Source organism: Neopsephotus bourkii, unplaced genomic scaffold (assembly GCF_033783945.1).
Source record: "Neopsephotus bourkii isolate Nb327-2 ecotype Australia unplaced genomic scaffold, CSIRO-AGI_Nbou_v1 NB_481, whole genome shotgun sequence".
Classification (NCBI taxonomy): Eukaryota; Metazoa; Chordata; class Aves; order Psittaciformes; family Psittacidae; genus Neopsephotus; species Neopsephotus bourkii.
The window spans coordinates 1473029-1491054 of NW_026900982.1; the positions used below are offsets into that span (position 1 = coordinate 1473029).

The following is an 18026-nucleotide window of genomic DNA, read 5'->3' on the forward strand; positions in this document are numbered from 1 at the left end:
CCTGGGGCTGTGCTTGTGGGTTTCCATCTTGGGGCTCCCTGGGCCAGGCTGGGGGTACTGGCACATGGTGCCTGACACTGCCATGGCCCCATGCTGGTGCCATGAATCAGTGGGTGCTGAGCGCCATGGCACTGTGCTGGGAACAGGGGTCACCAGGGCCACGGGAGTGAGGTTCCAGCCGGGAGCAGGTGATGACACAGGGGCCATCCCGCCACGGACAGGGCCCTGCCGTGACACCATGGCTTCCCCAGGCCATACGGTGATGTCATGACCTTGCGCTGACGTCACGCCTTGGCACCAGCCCCGGGGTGACGTCATGGGCTGGCACAGCAGCGCGGGAACCCGCCGCTCCCCGGGGCTGCGGGATGTGGGTTAAGCACAAACAGCTGCAGGCAGCTGGATGGGGGAGGGAGGATGAGGGGGAGGGGTGAAGCGGAGCCGGGGGGTCTGGGCTGTGCTTGGCCGGGCAAGAAGCCATGGCTGTCCCCAGCCCCCAGCCGCGGGAGCAGTGTCACCCCTATCAGTGCTCAGTGCTCAGCCCACCCTCAAGCACACCCCAGTGCGGTCCCAACACGTTCCAGTCCCTTCTCCCACCCTTCCAGCACCTATAATTAGCTCCGGCCGCCCAGAGCCGCGCCCTCGCCGAGGCCCAGCCCCCTGCCCCGCTCCCGGCCTTGTATGGTGTCGGCGGTGGCGGCCGAAGTGGGGGGGCTCCAACCGGGGCCAGGAGCTGTGACGTCACTGCAACGCGGAGAGCCCCGCGGCACAGCCCGGCCGTGACGTCACCGTGTGGCAGGGACCGGGCCGTGACGTCACCGCGGAGCCCGAGGCTGGTCTGACGTCTCCAAGAAGCTCCGCCCCTTCCCCCGCTACCGGAAGTCGCGCGAGGCGCAGGGAGACGTGGCGGCAGCGGTGGCTCCGGCAGCGCGTGAGTACGAGGGGGGGGGGGGGGTGTCGGTACCGGGGTTCTGCCCCGCCGGGGGCGGTCACAACGGGTGGGTCCCGGCGTGTCCCAGTGGGGTACTGGGGCTGCACCGGCAGAGCGGAGGCCTGTGGAGGAGTCCCAGCGGAGTGAGGGCCCCGGGGGCATCCCGGGCGGGTGGCCTGTGCCTTGGCATTGCCCTGGCAGGGGACTGGGGTCCTTGGGGAGGTCGCAGCGGGGTTGGGGTCTTTGGAGGTTCCTGGGGTGCCCCGGCGTGGCTGGCAGCGCGATCCCCCGGCAGGATGATCACGGACGTGCAGCTCGCCATCTTCGCCAACATGCTGGGCGTATCGCTCTTCCTCCTCGTCGTGCTCTACCACTACGTGGCCGTCAACAACCCCAAGAAGCAGGAGTGAGGCCGCCTGGGGATGCACCGCACCAGCACCCCCAGACTGGCTCACCCGCAGACCTGCCCCCAGCTGCCCTGCTCCATGGTAACCACAGCAGAGCGGTGCTGCGCTGAGACAAGAGGCCGTGCTTCTTCCAAACGGAGTTTAACGGAAACACAGTAATACAATACGAAACCGTGTGATGTAAAAATCCCTGACCCTTCCCTCCTGTGCCAGGCCCCTCCGCCGGTCCCGCGGGGAGGAGCGGGGCTGTCCCCGGTGCGAGCCTTCTATCACTGGGAGCTGCTGTGGGCCAGTAGCGGTGGCTGCCGCAGGCATAGGCACGGTGTGGGGTGAGCGGTGCGGTGGCTGCAGGCAGGGCTCCACGCTGCTGCAGCTTCAGTCCGGCCAAGGCCTGGGGCAGGGGGAGACCAGCCCTGCCCCACGCTGGGGATCCGGGGTGCCAGAGCACGGTCAGGCTTCGGCGCAGAACGAAAGGAGCTGCCGGTAGGAGCTGAGCGAGGGAGGGCCTGTGGCTGGGTGCTGTGAGGGAGCAGAGGGGCTGGGGCAGTGAGAATGGAGCCCCCTCCCCAGGACTGTCGCCCCTGCCCAGGCCCTGCCAGCACAGGGCAGAGCTGGGCAGGGGTCCCCATGGCTGCAGTGCAGCCCTGCAGGGCCATACCTGGGGGTGCAGGACCTTGTCCCCACACAGGAGGAGTTCCTCGGCGCTCTGCACCCCGTCGGGGAGTGCAGGGGGCTCTGGGCAGAGCCCTGCAGGGACAGGGACTAGTGTTGGCCACCAGTAAGGCTGTCCCAGGCCTGGGGGTTGTGGGATTCTGGGCCTGATGCAGCACACCAAGGGCACCCACCATGCCTAGGCGTGATGGTCCCCTCCTGCACTGGGCACTGAGTGGGTGCTGCAGCCCCACAGCCCCACGCCGTGCCCTACCTGGTGGAAACTGTGAGGCCTGGGGCCTGTCCCGGCTGAATGTCCTGGCCTGGTGGGCTGTGGCGCTGTTGGTGTGGAGCCCTGATGGGTTCTGCCCAGTCACTGCCCCTTTCCTCCGCACGGGGATCCTGCTGGGGCGTGGAGGGTGCCTGTGGAGACCCATGGGCCCCTCCTGAGGTGGGTGCTGCTGGGGTGGGTGGGTATGCCTGTGCCCAACCCCCCTGCGTCTCCAGTCCCACTGCCAGTGTCAGCGTGGGCTCTGGGCCAGTTCAGGGGTGCCCCATGCTGTGGGGTGCCTCCACACCTACCCGGGTTGCTCCCCTCTCCTGGCATCCAGCTTCCTGGAGATCACCTATAAAGAGGAGAGGAGAATAGACCGGTGACCTAGGGAGTGTGTTCCTCACAGGAACCCCCTATGGCTGCAGAGGGCAAAGCCATGATCCGGGCCTTCCCCCCTGCCCCAGCTGTCTGCAAAGCTCGGGAAATGTGCGTGATGGGCAGAAGCTCCAGTGGAGCCCCACAGATAGGATATGATGGCTCGCAGTGTGCATCCCCGCATATTCCCTACCCTGCTACCCCCAGAAGCCCCAGAGCCATGGGGCAGCCCCCCCAGCCCCCTGCGGTACCTGCAGCCGTTCTGGGCCATGGTCAGCCACTGGCTCTTCTGCACCTTGCTGGGCCTTCCTTGGACCATGGCTGGTGCCTGTGCTTGGTGCTGTCTGGGTGCCCAATGGCAGGGTCCCTGTGTGACAAACAACAGAGAGCTCAGCCTGTGCTGGGCACACACTGGGGTGGTGAGGGGCCTCTGAGCTGCAGCAGGGCAGCGGCTGCCTGACCTCAGCACAAGACAGGGTTGGCACAGGGACACACATGTGCTGGCAGCACCACTGGAGTATGTGCCCAGCCAACGGGCATGATGCATCCCCACATCACTGCATCAGGCACCATGCCCTGCAGCACAGCAGCCACGCACTGAGCTCCTGGCCACTGCAGTGTGTCCTTTGAGCCAGGAGAGCTGGGACAGAGCTGCCTGCTGGCCTTGCCATGACCAGGCTGCTGAGATGCAGCCCCAAAGTCAAAGAGCAGGAGGAGCTGCTTTGGAAGCTGCGGAGGCACCAGCAGGAAGGACCATGACAGGACTCAGCAGCTCAGTGTGGGGCCAGGGCTGCTGGTGGGAACTGAAGCCAGAAGCAGCAGCATCAGACATGCGTCTCAGTCACTGCAGGACAAGGCTGTGGCTGAGAACCAGGCTTTGTGCCTGTGCTGGAGTGCAGGAGATGGGTAGGGACAGCACAGGCAGGACTGAGGAGCCAGGGCCCAATCCTGGTTCATGCTCACTGGTGCAATGGGCTCTGAACCAGCTGTGCCAGGCAGACCCAGGAAGCTGATGGGGGCACAGCTCTCCAGGCCCAGGGAAAACACACATCAGCTCCATAGGATATGGCAAAGCCAGACTCCTGGGCAGCCATAGAGCCCTGCTCCTGGAGAGATAAGCCCAGCAGGCAGCATGCGGAGCACTGGCCCTTGGCATGGCTGGCCATGCTGCTGGTGTTCAACAGGGCTAGCCCTATGGGGACACACAACAGTCCCCTGGGGACCTGACAATGTGTAAAATGCCCAAATGAACCATGGGGAACCCCACAGTGAGTTAAGACCCCGCACAGGAGTTGGACTGTTGCAAAGCCCATGCTGGGGCAGGTTGGTGACACACGCAAGCACTCGCTCAGGGTGGTGGCTTTACATTCAATAGCTCTTAATCTTGTCACAACTGAAATGGCACGATTTGTTGACAAACTCCAGCCAGCAAAGGCCAGTGGCAGCCACGGGAGGGTCAGGGGGTCCTACAGAGCCCTCTCCTCACCCTGGCATTTGCAAGGATGGGCAGAAAACAGGTCCAGCCTGGTCCATGGGCTTGGCCAATGCAGGAACTGTGCAGGGCTCAGGGCTGGAGCATGGGGGGGCCTGAATGTGGCAGAGCAGCTCTCTGGGAAAGTGGCTCCTGCCACCCCACTGCATGGCCCAGCCCTTCCCTCCCCAGTTCCACTGCTCCTCAGACAGGGCAGCTGCAGGGAAGGAGATGAGAGCCAGCCTGGTAGTGCCTGCAGCTCTGCTGACCACTGAACGCCCACCATGTCTGTGGGAACACCAGACCCCACCACGGCCAGGGCTGCCCAGCTGGCACAGCACATGAGTAGTGGGATGGGCCCTCCAGGAAAGAGTCTTCCTGCCAGGCAAAGTGGATGCAGCTGGGATGGGGACACATCTGAGATGCTTTTCAGACCCCAGCCCAAGCAGCAGGTCCCCAGGGGACTGGCCATCGCTCTGGGAAAGCTGTCCCACCAGGCCCCAGTGGGATGCAGCCTCCTCTTGCCCTTAGGCATGGCCTGTGGGGATGTCCTGCCTGTCCCATACAAGCAGAGGTGCACAGGGTGGGGAAGGGTGAGACATGGCTCAGAAGCAGTGGCTTCATCCTGTGCCCCTTAACCCCTATCCTGTCACACCTGGCTGGTGGCAGCCAGCACTGAGCATTCCCAGTTCCTTCCTGGCAGCCATGACAGCGTCCCAGCACCACCCCAGGATGGGACCACTGGTGGGAAGGCAGCAACAACAGACAAAGCCGGGGGGTCAAAGCATTCCTGGCCTGCACTTCCCTGTGCAGACGCAGCAGTGCTGGGCCCCTCACATGCACATGAGGCAGCAGGGAGAGCTGTCAGGTGGTGCCAGGGCAGGGACAAAAGAGCCACATCCCAGTTCCAAGATGACATCCCACCAGGTGCTCAGCTCTGCTCTCTGTTACTCCCATTGCCACAGGATGCCATGCTGGCAGCCAGGAAGCAGAGAGCACAGACCAGGGAGGCAGAACACCACTGATCTGCCCTACTTCCAGCTCCTCAAAAGGTCACATCCTGCTCGCATGCCCCACTGTCACCAACTTCCTAGCAGTGGGGATCGTGTCAGTGGGCTGCTCCCCTGGGCTCCAGGGCCCGGCATGCATGGCAGAAGGACCAGGCATTACAACGTGCCCATGAGAACACAAACTGTTTATTTCCTCCCCACCACGTTCTCATGGCAGATGAGACACAGACACTACAGTGTTGAAAAGCAGACACGAGGGACAAAGCCACGCAAGGAACACAGGCGGAGCAAGAGAAGGAAGCTGGCAGTGGGAAATGCAGCTGGCTCTTCCCCAGAGCAGCACCAGAACACAGACCCTAGGCACATCCACAGCAACACTCACACCAGTCACACAGGCAGCCCCTCGCCCCTGGAAATGGCCTTTCGCTCACACACCTTCCCTCTTTGGGCTCTGGGATACGTCAGAGCAGGGTGCCCACCAGCCCCACAGCAGACTGGGGCTCCCAGTCAAGCTCCTCTGCTTAGACTGGGAGCCTATGGGACCAGCCCACAGAGCAGTGCAGGGCACTGGAGCTTCCCCTGCAGCACCAAACCAAGGGGCCCGATCAGTGCTGAGGTCCCTGCTCCAGAGGCAGGAAGCTGGCACAGGGGCACAGGAGCACCTTGCTTTGTTTCAGCAGCCCCCAGTGCCAGAACACAGCGCAGCCATGGGGCTCACCGGGGCCTGTCTCCCAGCTGTGCAGGCAGCTTGGTGCTGCCAACCGGCCCCACTGGGACAGGACTCGATGCATGTTCAAAGGGCCCAGTGACTAATCACAGCATTGCCAGCCTGCCTCGCCATGACTTGAGTCATGTGCCACAAAGTGCCGCTGTGCAGCAGGTGCCTGGGAAGGAAAAAGGCACTTTGGTGTATCCCACAGGCCTTGCAAGTGGCTGGGGCCCTGGAAAGGTTTCCCATGCCAGCTTCTGCAGAAGCCACTAGCGGACAGAGTTCCTCTGGTCCCAAAGCAGTGGGCATCCTCTACCCAGCCAGGGGAGCAGAGCCGTGGTGCAGGGCTCAGCTGGGCCACTTCCAGGCAGGAGAAACATGGGTCTTGCTGTGTGGTGTCTGTCCTGACCCGGCCAGGGCTACTTTGCTAGGGACAGAGAGGAGAGCTGCACATGGCATCCAGGGCCCTTCTGAGGGGACAGGATGGTGGCTCACACGTACTTCTTCCACACAAACCCACTTTTATTACATAAAAGCACACGTTACACTGGCACAGAGCCCTCAGGGCTGGGGCTTCACACAGCAGCTCGACAGGTCCTGGATCAAGTGCATGAGGGGCTCCCAGCCCAGCTTACCTCTGCCTGGTGCCGGGGCTCTGGTGCTGCGCTTCGGAGGACTCTGGCTCGCAGCGGCCAGACCCAAGGGCCTGCTGCAGCTGAAGGTGAAGCTGGGGGACACTTGGATCCGTGGTGAATCCTGCTGGCTGCTGCCGCTCCCGCTGGTACCATTGCTGAAGCTCCTTATGCGGGACAGGGCGTTATCAGAGTTTGAGGTGGAGAGCCTGCTGAAAAGGGTGAATAGGAGACTCAGACTGGCTCTGAGGGAAGGGTCTTCCTCTACCAAACCCCTGCAGCAGTGTGAGGCTGCTGCAGACAACATCTCCATCAGACCCCTGGACTTCTCTCCAGCAGCTGGTGAGCTGCTGGGGCTGGGAACATCACAAGGGGCTGTCCCTGAGCAGCTGCAGCCCCCAGTTCCCCATGCTGTATATCACTGTCAAGGCAGCAGCACGGTTGCAGAGTTCCCAGTCCCTCCTCCATCCCAGTCTTATCTAGGGAGAAGGAGGAGAAGCAGAAGAGATCCTGTTGCTCTATGTGGACAGCATAATCACTTCCAAGGTTACTGGGGCAGGAGAATCCTGAACAGCTTCCCCCTGCATGGCCGTGCACCACTCTTGCCTGTGGTGCCCGACTGCTGAGGGTACCCACACCTTCAGCTCACACACTCGGCAGGAACATGCATGGGCCCCAGTGAGGCACAACAGCAAGCAGATACACCATGGCCTCATTAGATGCTGGGTAACTCACATTTATAATCTCTAACTGGTATTATACTGCAGCCCATAAGCACATAATGCATCAGGCACTTACATGGAGCTCCTGGGGGGAGTCTTGGAACCCCCTCTCCTCCATGGGCCCCCGCTGGCACCCTTCATGCTGCGCACGTGCTTCAGCATCCAGGCCCTCAGGTTGCTGAGGCAGCTGTGCTCCGAAAGGATGATCCGGGGCCAGGGATTGCACTCTGCCATGTCCAGCGCTGCCACGGCCAAGGCTCTCCCAACCTGTCAGGGCAGAAGGCAACTGGTGAGAAAGACCCCATGAAGGAGCAGCAGCTTCTTCCACCGAAGGAAACCTCATGCCAAATCACAGACAAACCCCAAGCTTGTTCACAGGCTCCAATGGAGGAGTGTTCCCATAGGGATCTCTGCACACGCACGTGCAGGGCAAGCGCAGCCCCAGGGACCCCAAGCAGGACACCCTTCCCATGGGCAGGAACCCCCTCACCTGCTCGAACAACTCCACGGTGTATTTGGAGGGAAAGGCAGCGGGGGGTGGTGGGCTGGCCCTCCCATTGTCATGGCAGGCCACAGGGATGGTGTTCACAAAGCGTCCTGTGTTGTAGTTGCACTCCAGTGTGTAGCTGTGGAGCAGAAGGAAGCCCACATTACATAGTGGATCCATGGCTGCTTCCTCTTGGAAGAGGTCTGGGGTCCCACTCAGACGCTGGTGGCTGGGGCTCTTGCTGTGACCTGCTGCCTGGAGATGAGGCTCCAGGAGGAAACTACCGGAACAGGAAGATAATGGAGTCAGGGATCTCCTGAGAAACACAACCTATGTGAGCCCACAGGCCCCAGAGTGCTGAGGGGCTGCGAGGCCTTTGTGAGGCTTCACTCAGCCATCTCTGAAAGGTGACAAGGAGGAAGGGGGTCCCTGATGGTTGGAGAAAGGCAAACACCGCATCTGTTGTCAAAAAACAGAAACCAACCATGTCCTGCAGCAGTCTGAGAGAGAGGATTCTCCACCTCTGCTCTGGTGAGACCCCACCTGCAGTCCTGTGTCCAGCTCTGAGGCCCCAACATAAGAAGGATGTGGAGCTGCTGGTGTGAGTCCAGAGGTTGTCCACAAAGATGATCGGAGGACTGGAGCACCTCTGCTATGGAGACAGGCTGAGAGAGCTGGGCTTGTTCAGCCTGGGGAAGGCTCAGGGCAGACCTTGTAACAGTCTTCTAATACCTAAAGGGGGCCTACGAGAAATCTGGAGAAGGACATTTTACAAGGGCCTGTAGTGACAGGTTTTAAACTGAGACAGAGGTGAGATTTAAATTAGATATTAGGGAAAAATTCTTCCCTGTGAGGGTGGTGAGGCGCTGGCACAGGGTGCCCAGAGAAGCTGTGGCTGCCCCATCCCTGGCAGTGTTCAAGGCCAGGTTGGACAGGGCTTGGAGCAACATGGTATACAAGAAAGTGTCCCTGCCCATGGCAGGGGGCTGGAACTGGATGAGCTTTAAGGTCTCTTCCAACCCAAACCCTTCTGTGATTCTTTCAAATATGACAATCCAGGGCCAGAGCTGCCGGACAGCCTGATCTTGGTCCCCAGAATGTCACCAATCGAGTCCTGTTAGAGCATGAAGGAGAGAAGGGCAATAGCACCATCACCTGGAACAGCTTGCGTCTGCCCAACAAGAACCCAAGCATCTTTCTCCACATGAGCTTGACACAGCCCAGGCACCAAGTGCCCTCCTGACATCTGCCCCTTTTCAGGGTGTCACTGCTGGATTAACAATGGGCTCTTCCCTGCTAGCCACAAGCAGCTAAACCAGCAGCCCCAATCTCAGGTATTTGTTACTGCAGGGCAGGGTTAGGTGGCTCAGACACTCCCTGACCCTCAGGGAAGCAGCAGAAGTGCACAGCGAGTGCTGAGGAAATGGGGGCAAGAAAGGAGCCAAGGAGCCACCGCCCCCGCTGGCAGCCTGGCCTGGCACCAGCCATGGAACCACACCTACAGAGAGCAGCTGTCTGCAGGAGAAGGGATATGGGGGTTTCTGGAGGAAGGCCAGGGCTGGCAGGAAGCCTGGCACTACTCCCACATTTCCTCGAACCACAGATCTGTGGGAAACACAGCCTCTACTACGGATGCATTACACACTCTTCGTACTCTTCCCTCAGCACCTGCAGCTGGCCAGGGCCAGGAGAGGGTAAGCCAGGCTGTTGATCTGATTGCTTCAGTCATTTTTATGTTCCCAGCAACCACAACAGGCCAAAAATATCCCATCTGTTGCTAGAGGGAGGCATGTGGCTGCTGTGGATCATGTACATATCCTCAACTCACTGAGTCACAGAGTGGTTGAGGCTGGAATCTTGCATGGCAATCTTGCGTGCAAAGTCTGGGCAAGTAGAGCCCATTGCAACTCAACAGGCTTTAATTACAGCTCAATATGAATATAAACATCTAGGAAATAAAAGAATTCCTTCTGGAAAGTCATGCATAAGAGTTCTATGAGAGTGATGACATGAAGCCAGAGCAGCTGCAGGAGGGACGTGAAGAGATGGGGGTATGGGAGGAAGAGGAGGAGCCAGGCTGTGAATCTTGTCCTTTACAAGGGTATGTAGGGACAGGCCAAGGGGGAATGGCTTTGAACCGACAGAGGGGAGATTGAGATGAGCTCTTAGGCAGAAGTTCTTCCCTGTGAGGGTGGTGAGACCCTGGCACAGGGTGCCCAGAGAAGCTGTGGCTGCCCCATCCCTGGCAGTGTTCAAGGCCAGGCTGGACGGGGCTTGGAGCAAGCTGCTGTAGTAGAAGGTATCCCTGCCTGTGGCAGGGGGTTGGAACTGAATGCGCTTCCAACCCAAACCATTCTGTGATTCTATGAAGCAGAACAACACTGGTGGCACAGGAATGTGGCAGTGTCTGGCACAGGGGGGTCCTGGCCTCAAGGCCAGGAGGAACTGGTGAACTCTTCACCCTTTGCCAGTATTAGCTTTTGTTGTGGGACGATTTGTTTTCACACCGAATACTAAAACCTATGAAACTGAGAAGTGGGGGAGTTCATATTTACTACTTTAGGAGAATCAGCTCAATGCAATAAACATTTGTAATACCTTCTGTGCACACTGAGCACCCAGTGCTCCTCTCAGCCAGTCCCACCCTCACCAGAGAGCCGTGCAGGACACTGCTACCCCCAGAACCAGGTTCAACTTCCCTTAACATCCTGCATCCAACAAGACCCTTTTCCCTCTTCCACAACAGAGGTGAGCCAGCCAGAGCAGCTGGCATGGATGCTCTGTGAGCACGCAGAGGTTTGCCTACCTGTGGATGATCCCCAGGGCTTTGTAGATGGCCACTCGCCCGCTGCCCTCCTTCGACTGCCCGTCCCGCTTGTCTTTGGCGTACATGTTCTTCTCCGAGAAGTTGCAGCCCATGAAGTCAAAGTAAGGTGAGTTCAAGGAGATGAGTTTGGGGAAGAGCATGTTCTCCACCTGCAGTGCACAGAGGGGCACACGTGTGACTTAGGGAGGGTCCATGGCTGTCCCTGCTGTTACAGCACAACCAGTACCAAGTTCTGGGATGTGCTGGGGTGTCAGCTGTGCCTGCTCTGCTCAATTTTAGTGTCTCACAAGGTCAAGCCCTTCCCTGGGGAATGCTGCCTGCCCTCTGCCCATCTCCAGCAGCGAGAGGCAGAAGCTGGGCTCTCCCACAACCTGCTTATGGGTAGCAAGGGGCCTGGCAGCATAGCTCTTCCCCATACTCTCATTCCTTAGGAGAGGAAGGGGCAGCTCCTCTGTCCTGTCCACACTAGCTCCCCAGGGTGAAAGCTAAGACCAATATGTTATGGTCCAACCAAGTTTCTGTGTGCTTGTGTGGAAACTGGCTGACTGGCTGCTTCCTGAGGGTGGTGGTAAACAGCTCCTTCCCTGTCACCAGTGAGGTCCCCCAGGGATAGATACTGGGCCCAACACTGCTCAGTGTCTTCATAAAATGATCTGGAAAAATGGGATCAAATGTACCCTGATGAAGCCTCCCAATGATCCCAAACTGACTGGGGAAGTAGATACTTTGGAAGGGAGAGCCACCTTGCAGGATGACCTGGACAGGCTGGAAGAGTGGGCTAAAAAGAACCTTATGGAGCTCAAGCACAAGAGTCTTGCACCTAGGAAAAGGGGTGAACAGTGTGCAGCCACCACAAAGTAAACCAACAGGATGCTGGGGAACATCAACAAGGACATCACCAGTAGAAATAAAAATGTCACTGTCCCACTCAGCATTGTCCACTGGGAATACTATGTCCAGTTTTGGTTCCCACCATACAAAAACCAAGATGTGGACGGGCTGGAGAGGTTCCAGAGAAGGCCAAAAAGATGAGCCGAGAACTGGGCAGCCATGTGAGGAAAAGGCTGAGAGAGCTGAGCTTGTTCAACCTGGAGAAAAGAAGGTTGAGGGGAGATCTTATTCCCATGTTTCAATATTTAAAGGGTGGCTACAAAGAAAAGAGAGAATCCCCCTTTTACAAGGAGTCACATGGGAAAGATAACGGGTGATGGGCACAAGTTACTAACAGAGAGATTCTGACCAGATACGAAAGGACAATTTTGCACAATGAGTAAAACCATCCCCTGGAATAATATCCCCAGGGAACTAGTGGATTCCCCAGCACTGGCCACTGTTGTCTAAACAGGGTGCTGGGTCATCAAGTCTAGGTCATGCTTTGCCTAGAAAGGTCGCACCAGACAGTCCTTGAGGTCCCTTCCAACCTGTGATTCCATGACTTGCTGCTGCCATTCCAGACACAGGCCTGGGAGGGGAGGAAGAGGAGGAGGAGAACACACACACATACACACCACCCCCCTGGGCACAGAAGGCAGGGTAGGCCTGAGGTGCACCAGCCCTATCCTGACAGGGAGCTCCCACCCCCTCTCCCAGCAGTGGGGAGGAATGTTCAGAAGACTGGGAGGGGGTTCCAGCTTGCACCACCACCTCCATACTCTTATTTCCTGCCCTCACCTGATCATTTTCATCACTGAAACTGTTGCCATACATGAAGCAGCCACGCTTGGAGGCATGCCCGTGGAGATCCACGTAGTAGGCCAGCCCACTGTCCTGGGGTGGGATGGCTTCAGGGAGAGGTGTTGGAGGCCTCTGGGCTTCCTCCTCACAGTGCTCTAAGGTGCAGCTCGAAGAGAGAATCCAGACAGCTGGGTCCTTGCTGCCCTGGCGGGAGGGCAGCACTCCCGGGAGCCGGGCTTCCTGAGAAGGGCTGAGGTACACGCTGGCACGCCAGGCCCTGGGCGAGTTGCGGAGGTTATTGGCTTTCTCCAGCTCCGAGAGGGCTGCCTGTGAGGATGGGGGGCTGCTGTGGATGGAATGGTTGTAGGATTTTGTGCTTAATGAGCTGGTACTGAGTGGGGAGATGTACGTCCTCCAGTCGGGAGAGCCTGGCAGCACACGGCTGTGAACGTGGTGGTACAGGAGGATGGCTTTGGCTCCATACACCGCGGGGTGGAGCTCGGCATCAGGGTTGAGATACTGGCGGTTCAGGTTTACCCCACGGGAGTCAGTTCTGTTGAAAGAACAGGGGAGATGTAAGGTCCTTTGTGCAGCACCATCCGTTCTGTGAAGGCAGACTGACCTTGGCTTGTAATGGCTGAGGCTTTGGGCTCTATCCTGGTCAAGTGGGCAGAGACTCTGCCCCAAAGCAACCAAGAACCTCTCTTCTGGAGGGGCACTTGCCACAGTGAGACACAGAGCCCTGAGTGATCTCCCTCCTCCCTGGAGCCAGCCCAGCTCCAACATGCCACAACAGCCAGGACAGGACAGCACCTCAGTGCCTCAAAGGCACAGGTCAGTGCTGCTCCCTGAAGCAAGAAAGCCCTGACCTGGGAGGTGACATATACAGGCAACAGCAGCCCCAGAACCTCACCAGAGATCCCAGTGAGGAACAGGGAGAGCCTGGATTGTGGACCTGTTCTTCCCAGCCACCATGAAACACACAGCAGGCTCCAAACAGAAGAGAATGGGCCAGCTTGGACCCCAACCCATGCTCACTCACCGATAGTGGCCTCGCACCACCCCATCAGGGTTCAGCATGGGAATGAGCTTAAAGACGAACATCCGCCTCAGCATCTGGGCACGGGGGTCCTCCTCACGCAGGATGAAGTCCAGGAAGCCGTTGAAGACGAAGCTGGAGGGTGTTTCTCCTGGGTGGACTCTGCTGCTCAGGAAAAACACCTGGGGGTAAACAGACAGGTGAGGAATGAGGGGCAGGTTCCTGCCTCTGCAGAGGTGCTGCAATGGCTTTGCCAAGGTGCCAATCACTCCCTGGGGCAGCTCCTGGTCTGCAGCCAGGCATTGTGGTGCCTGAGATGGAGCCAAGACCAGTACAGAGTAGTCAGCTCAGTACTGGCATGGCAATGCAAGAGTTTTCAGTGGCTTCTTTGCCCAGTGCCTCTCCTAAATCCTGCTTGAAATAAGGCTGCATATCCCTGCATGAGATCAAAGGGCCATAGCCCTGCAGCCTGCTGCCAGGAGGAACCAGAGCATAGCCACAGAGGAGCCCCCAGGGGAAAGCCCTGAGTGATCCCCACAGCAGTGCACAAGCCTGGCTGCAGGGTAACACAAAGCACGTCCTGAAGAGCCCCTCACTTGGCAGGAGCTGCTCAGCAGGGATACACCCACACCCTCCTGGCTGCCCATCCCAGCTCTGTGCAGCATCAGAGGGAGCTCCCTGCTTGTCCTGTTCCTGGCAGACAGGCCCCAGCCACCGCAGTGGGGGCTGACACCCCAAGTATGTGCACAGCACTTCCATCAATTCCTTCACAGCTTAATGGAGCAACACCGCTCGGAGGAGAACAGAGCAAACCTCTAGACAATGAGATGCTCATTTTTGCCCAGAGGAACAGGTGCATGGTGCTACCAGAAGGCATTTCATGGTGCTGAGATGCTACAGATGCTCCTGGCAGGCTTCTGCGCCTTGACAAGGGATCTCACAGACTCTCTGCTCATAGAATCATTGAATCACAGAGTGGTTTGGGTTAGAAGGGACCTTAAAGCTCATCCAGTTCCAATCCCTACCATGGGCAGGGACACCTTCCCCTACAGCAGGTTGCTCCAAGCACATCCAACCTGGCCTTGAACACTGCCAGGGATGGGGCAGCGACAGCTTCTCTGGGCAACCTGTGCCAGGGCCTCACCACCCTCACAGGGAAGAACTTCTTCCTAAGATCTCATGTAAATCTCCCCTCTGTCAGGTTAAAGCCGTTAAAGCACTCCCTGCACTCCACCCAGCATTCAGCACACACCACCTTTCACATAGGACACCTGAAGGTGGCAGCAAGCTCCCAGCACAGGGGGCTGCTGGCCACACACCATCCCCAGCACAGCCCTGAAGCTAGGGGAGCAGCTCACCCTCTTCCCTGCGAAGCGGCGAGGCCGGGGAGTGGCGGTATCCGGGAAGAGCTTGTCCAGCCGGGGCTCCCGTTTCTCCAGCATGCCGTGGCACGAGGTGATGGTGAGCAGGTCCACACGCAGCTTGTCCAGGGAATGGCAGAGCAGCTCCCGGTGGTAATAGACAGAGTCAAGGGGGCTGCAGGGTGAGGGGAGATGCTCAGTGCAGGTCAGAGCCTCCCCTCCAGGGAAGCGAGCGGCTGAGTGTGCTGCTGGGCTGGGGAGCAAGGGCCAGGGTGCTGAGCCTCAGCCGGGGATGGTGCTGGTGGTGTCCTTAAGGAGCTGGTCAGGGGATGCTCTCCACACCTACAGCCCAAACTCTGCCTCTAGCTGCTTCACTGGGACCACATGTCTGTGCTTGCTCTGCTTCCCGGGGGTTCACCAACCCCAAGTCAACCAGGACTGACCAGGTCATCCCACTGTCGCAACACAAGACCAGTCAGGTGGGGAAATAACCCCTGATGGATAACCCCTGGCCCTTGGCAGCCCCAGCAAGGTCTGCCCAGGGTCACCACAGCCTCAGCACGGGACAAACAGCCAGGACCAGCACTGGACTTGGATGCAATGATGGCATGCAGACAGGAGCATGACCCACCTTGCAGTGCTGACAGCCCAAGCTGGGCTCCAGCAGATCCCGCCGTGCTGAGGGAGCTGGGGCCTCCTGCAGCAGGGGTTGGTTGACCCTGCCACCAGCCTGAGCGGCTCAGGAGTCTCTCTCCAGCAGGTGAATTTACCTGCAGACACTGCAATAGCACTGTCAAGATTGCTAGGTTTTGAACTCCTCTCAGTTCTCTATCACGTGACAATTTAAGACCAAATTCCTGTATAAGAAAAGGGATGATGATTCCAGTGCTGCTGGAGGTTTGGAAAGCCTCCAGGTCCAAGAGGGGCTGCAGGAGAAAGCTCTCCACAGAGATACCTGAAGACTGGCTCTGCCCTCTACCCCTCAGCCGGCACTAAGCTCTCCTCAGACTTCTGAGACTAGGGGAGCTTCCTAGACCAATCCACAAAGAGCCCAGTGCAGCAGTTGTAGAGGAAGCGAGCAGCAGGAGCTGATGCCTGGAACTCCATGCAGCCAGGAGGGAGAAAGCAACTGAGATATTGACTTCTGACAATCTCCTCTCCTCAAACCAAGAGCTACCCCTCAGCCTCTCCCGCCTGGTAGGAACCTGCTCTTAGGAATGCCAGTGTGATCCAGCCCAAAGACCCTCTGGAACCCCTTGGAAGCGCATGCCTGGGGGAAGCTGCTGCAGCTGCGGAGCTGGGGTCCAGAGGAGCAAAGCCCAGGTGGATGTCAGGGAGAGTTGGGGGGCCCAGAGACCCCGAGGTGGACAATATCATGCTTCTGCAGCAGTGACACAGGCCAGGCGCAGGGGGAGCGCACCTGCTAGGAGACATGTGCCGGCACTCCTGGAAACGGCTGTCCAGCTGCGCCAGCATCTCCTGGCACTCCGTGTAGGAGAAGGGGTAGCAGAAGGCAAAGTAGGTGGTGGCCCCGCGGTGCTCCAGGAAGCGGTGCACGAAGGACAGCACAAACTGCGTCTCCACCATCTGGGATGGACACAAAGCAGAGCTGAGCGAAGGCGCGGCAGCCCCAGGCGCAGCCGCTGAGTCCATGCACCCAGAGCCGCACCATGCCCGCAGCCGCTTGCCCTTCTCTGGGCACACAGGAAGCAAAGCCATGCTCCCAGCAGCTCCCAGCCAGCTTTGTTCACATCCCCACACATGCCAGGCTAGCTTTTTGGTCCCACATACACCCCCCCCCATACTGCACATAGGTCCCTGAAGGGACAACAAAGCCTCTGGGGCCAAGCCAGGAGTTCCTCCTCATCCCAGCAGCCACCAGCCCTCAAAGACTAAACAATGCTCCAATGTGGGACACTTCATAAAGTTAATGAGCGCTGCAAAGCTCATCTGCACACTGCGTCTCTCCCTGGTGTTGGCACAGGTCAAGTCAAGCGTTGTCAGGTCTTTTGGCAGGGATGGGAGACTCTCTGGCCCCTGTTCCATGGGACAGAACTGGAGGCATGCCAGGGGGGCTGCTGCCCCCCACAGCAGTATGCATGGTGCAGGGATGACCCAGGGCACCCACAAGTGACTCTCCCCAGGGCAGCTCCTGCCAGACCACAGACAGTGCCAGAACAAGCAAACTCCTGTTCTAGGCCTAAACAGCTTAATAGGGCTGCAAGGATCAGCTGTGGTCATGGCTGTTCATGCTGTCTGCAGTTCCCTGGGCTCTGTCCCCAAGCCATTCCCCTCACGGGGGCACCAGCAACCCCGTCAGCTCATCACAAAGAGCTGACAAAAGGGAACGGAAGCACCAGGAGTGCTTCCAGCACAGTTCTGCGGTCCCCCAGCTCCTCCTCTCCCGGGCACTCAGCCCTGGGGAGAGGCTCCTGACACTACCCCAAACCCCAACCTCTCCCATGGGGCTGCCAAAGTACAAAACAGCTCCCCCAGCCTCATTCTGCCCTGCCACGGGCTGGAAGTCACTGGTGAGCGAGAGATGTCTGTGTCCCCAGTGCTAACCCCTCAAACCCAGGGTCTTCTCACTGCCTGTTACCAACTTCAGGGCTCTCAGGACACCCCCCAGCCCTAGCACCCGTACCTCGAAGCTGGGCCGCTCACGGATGCGCTCCCAGCGGGGCCGCACCGGCAGGGTCCGCACGAAGGGGGACATGCCCTGGGAGTACAGCCGGCTCTGCTTGTTCATGTTCACGATGTGCAGCTTGATCACCTTCCCCGGAGCACCCCCCCGCACGCTGAAGTAGAACCAGGACCTGCAGGCGGCGGCACCGCCGGGTCAGCCCCTGCCCTGGGGTGCCTGAGCCCACCGTACACCCCCGGCCCTCATCGGCCACCCCGCAAGCCAAGAACCCGTTAGATCCTGCGGGGGGCACAGGCTCCCAGACCCCCCCCAGATCTACCGACAGTGCCTTCCCCCTCCTCCCCTCCCCCGCACCAGACCCCTGGGGCCCCCAACCCCGCCAGCCTGCCCTTCTCCCCTGTCTCCTCAGCCCCCGTCCCCCGCTCCTGGCCCCGCCAGTACCTGTTGCCATTCTCGTACTCGGTTTGGGCACAGTCAGGCTGCAGCCAGACATTGAACTCATAGTCGGCGGCGGGGAGGGCGGTGCCCCAGGCCGCGGGGCCGCCCCCCGCCCCGAGCGGCTCCACCTGCTCAACGCGCGCCAGATTGCCCGAGTCGAAGCGGGAGCTGAAGAGCAGCCCCCCGCAGCGGACCTCCATGGCTGCCGAGCCCGCTCATCGCCTTCCCCCGCCGTCCTGCCTGGCCCGGCCCGGCCCGGCCAGCCACGGCCCAGTCCCGGCCCGCCGCGCAGCCTAGCAACAGCAACGCCACCGCCCATTGGCTCACCGCCCCCCAACAGCGCACCCGCTCGTTGGACAGCGCCCCCGTGCTGGCCA

The 18026-nt window shown here is 59.5% G+C and overlaps 2 protein-coding genes across 6 annotated transcripts; one reads left to right on the forward strand and one right to left on the reverse strand.

The window, feature by feature from the left end:
• Positions 1-1224: 1224 nt before the first annotated feature.
• Positions 1225-1506, forward strand: OST4 (oligosaccharyltransferase complex subunit 4, non-catalytic). Its single transcript, XM_061350257.1, has one exon. It carries the CDS (start codon positions 1225-1227, stop codon positions 1336-1338), a length of 114 nt encoding a protein of 37 aa, XP_061206241.1. The 3' UTR covers positions 1339-1506.
• Positions 1313-17977, reverse strand: AGBL5 (AGBL carboxypeptidase 5). 5 transcript variants are annotated; one of them, XM_061350256.1, is made up of 15 exons: positions 17653-17971; positions 17212-17383; positions 15988-16154; positions 14565-14742; positions 13210-13388; positions 12165-12720; positions 10473-10642; positions 7670-7805; positions 7256-7446; positions 6461-6669; positions 2887-3002; positions 2569-2612; positions 2261-2409; positions 1994-2082; positions 1644-1854 (listed from the first exon to the last, which is right to left on the reverse strand). In XM_061350256.1, exons 1-15 carry the CDS (start codon positions 17847-17849, stop codon positions 1786-1788), a joined length of 2622 nt encoding a protein of 873 aa, XP_061206240.1. In that variant the 5' UTR covers positions 17850-17971; the 3' UTR covers positions 1644-1785. The 5 variants fall into 5 exon arrangements, with proteins under 5 accessions (XP_061206237.1, XP_061206236.1, XP_061206238.1 ...); XM_061350253.1 differs by having other exon boundaries at positions 1313-1854; positions 1994-2409; positions 6461-6666; positions 17653-17974; XM_061350252.1 differs by having other exon boundaries at positions 1313-1854; positions 1994-2409; positions 17653-17973.
• Between the last annotated feature and the right edge of the window lie 49 nt (positions 17978-18026).

Excerpts from the sequence above, each read along its gene's own strand:
- OST4 (XM_061350257.1), top strand. The coding sequence starts at position 1,225 with ATGATCACGGACGTGCAGCTCGCCATCTTCGCCAACATGCTGGGCGTA.
- AGBL5 (XM_061350252.1), bottom strand. The coding sequence starts at position 17,849 with ATGGAGGTCCGCTGCGGGGGGCTGCTCTTCAGCTCCCGCTTCGACTCG. Across the intron at positions 17,384-17,652 it reads GAGTACGAGAATGGCAACAG|GTCCTGGTTCTACTTCAGCG; the intron begins GTACTGGCGGGG and ends CGCCGCCTGCAG. Across the intron at positions 3,003-6,460 it reads AGCCCCGGCACCAGGCAGAG|GGACCCTGCCATTGGGCACC; the intron begins GTAAGCTGGGCT and ends TTTGTCACACAG.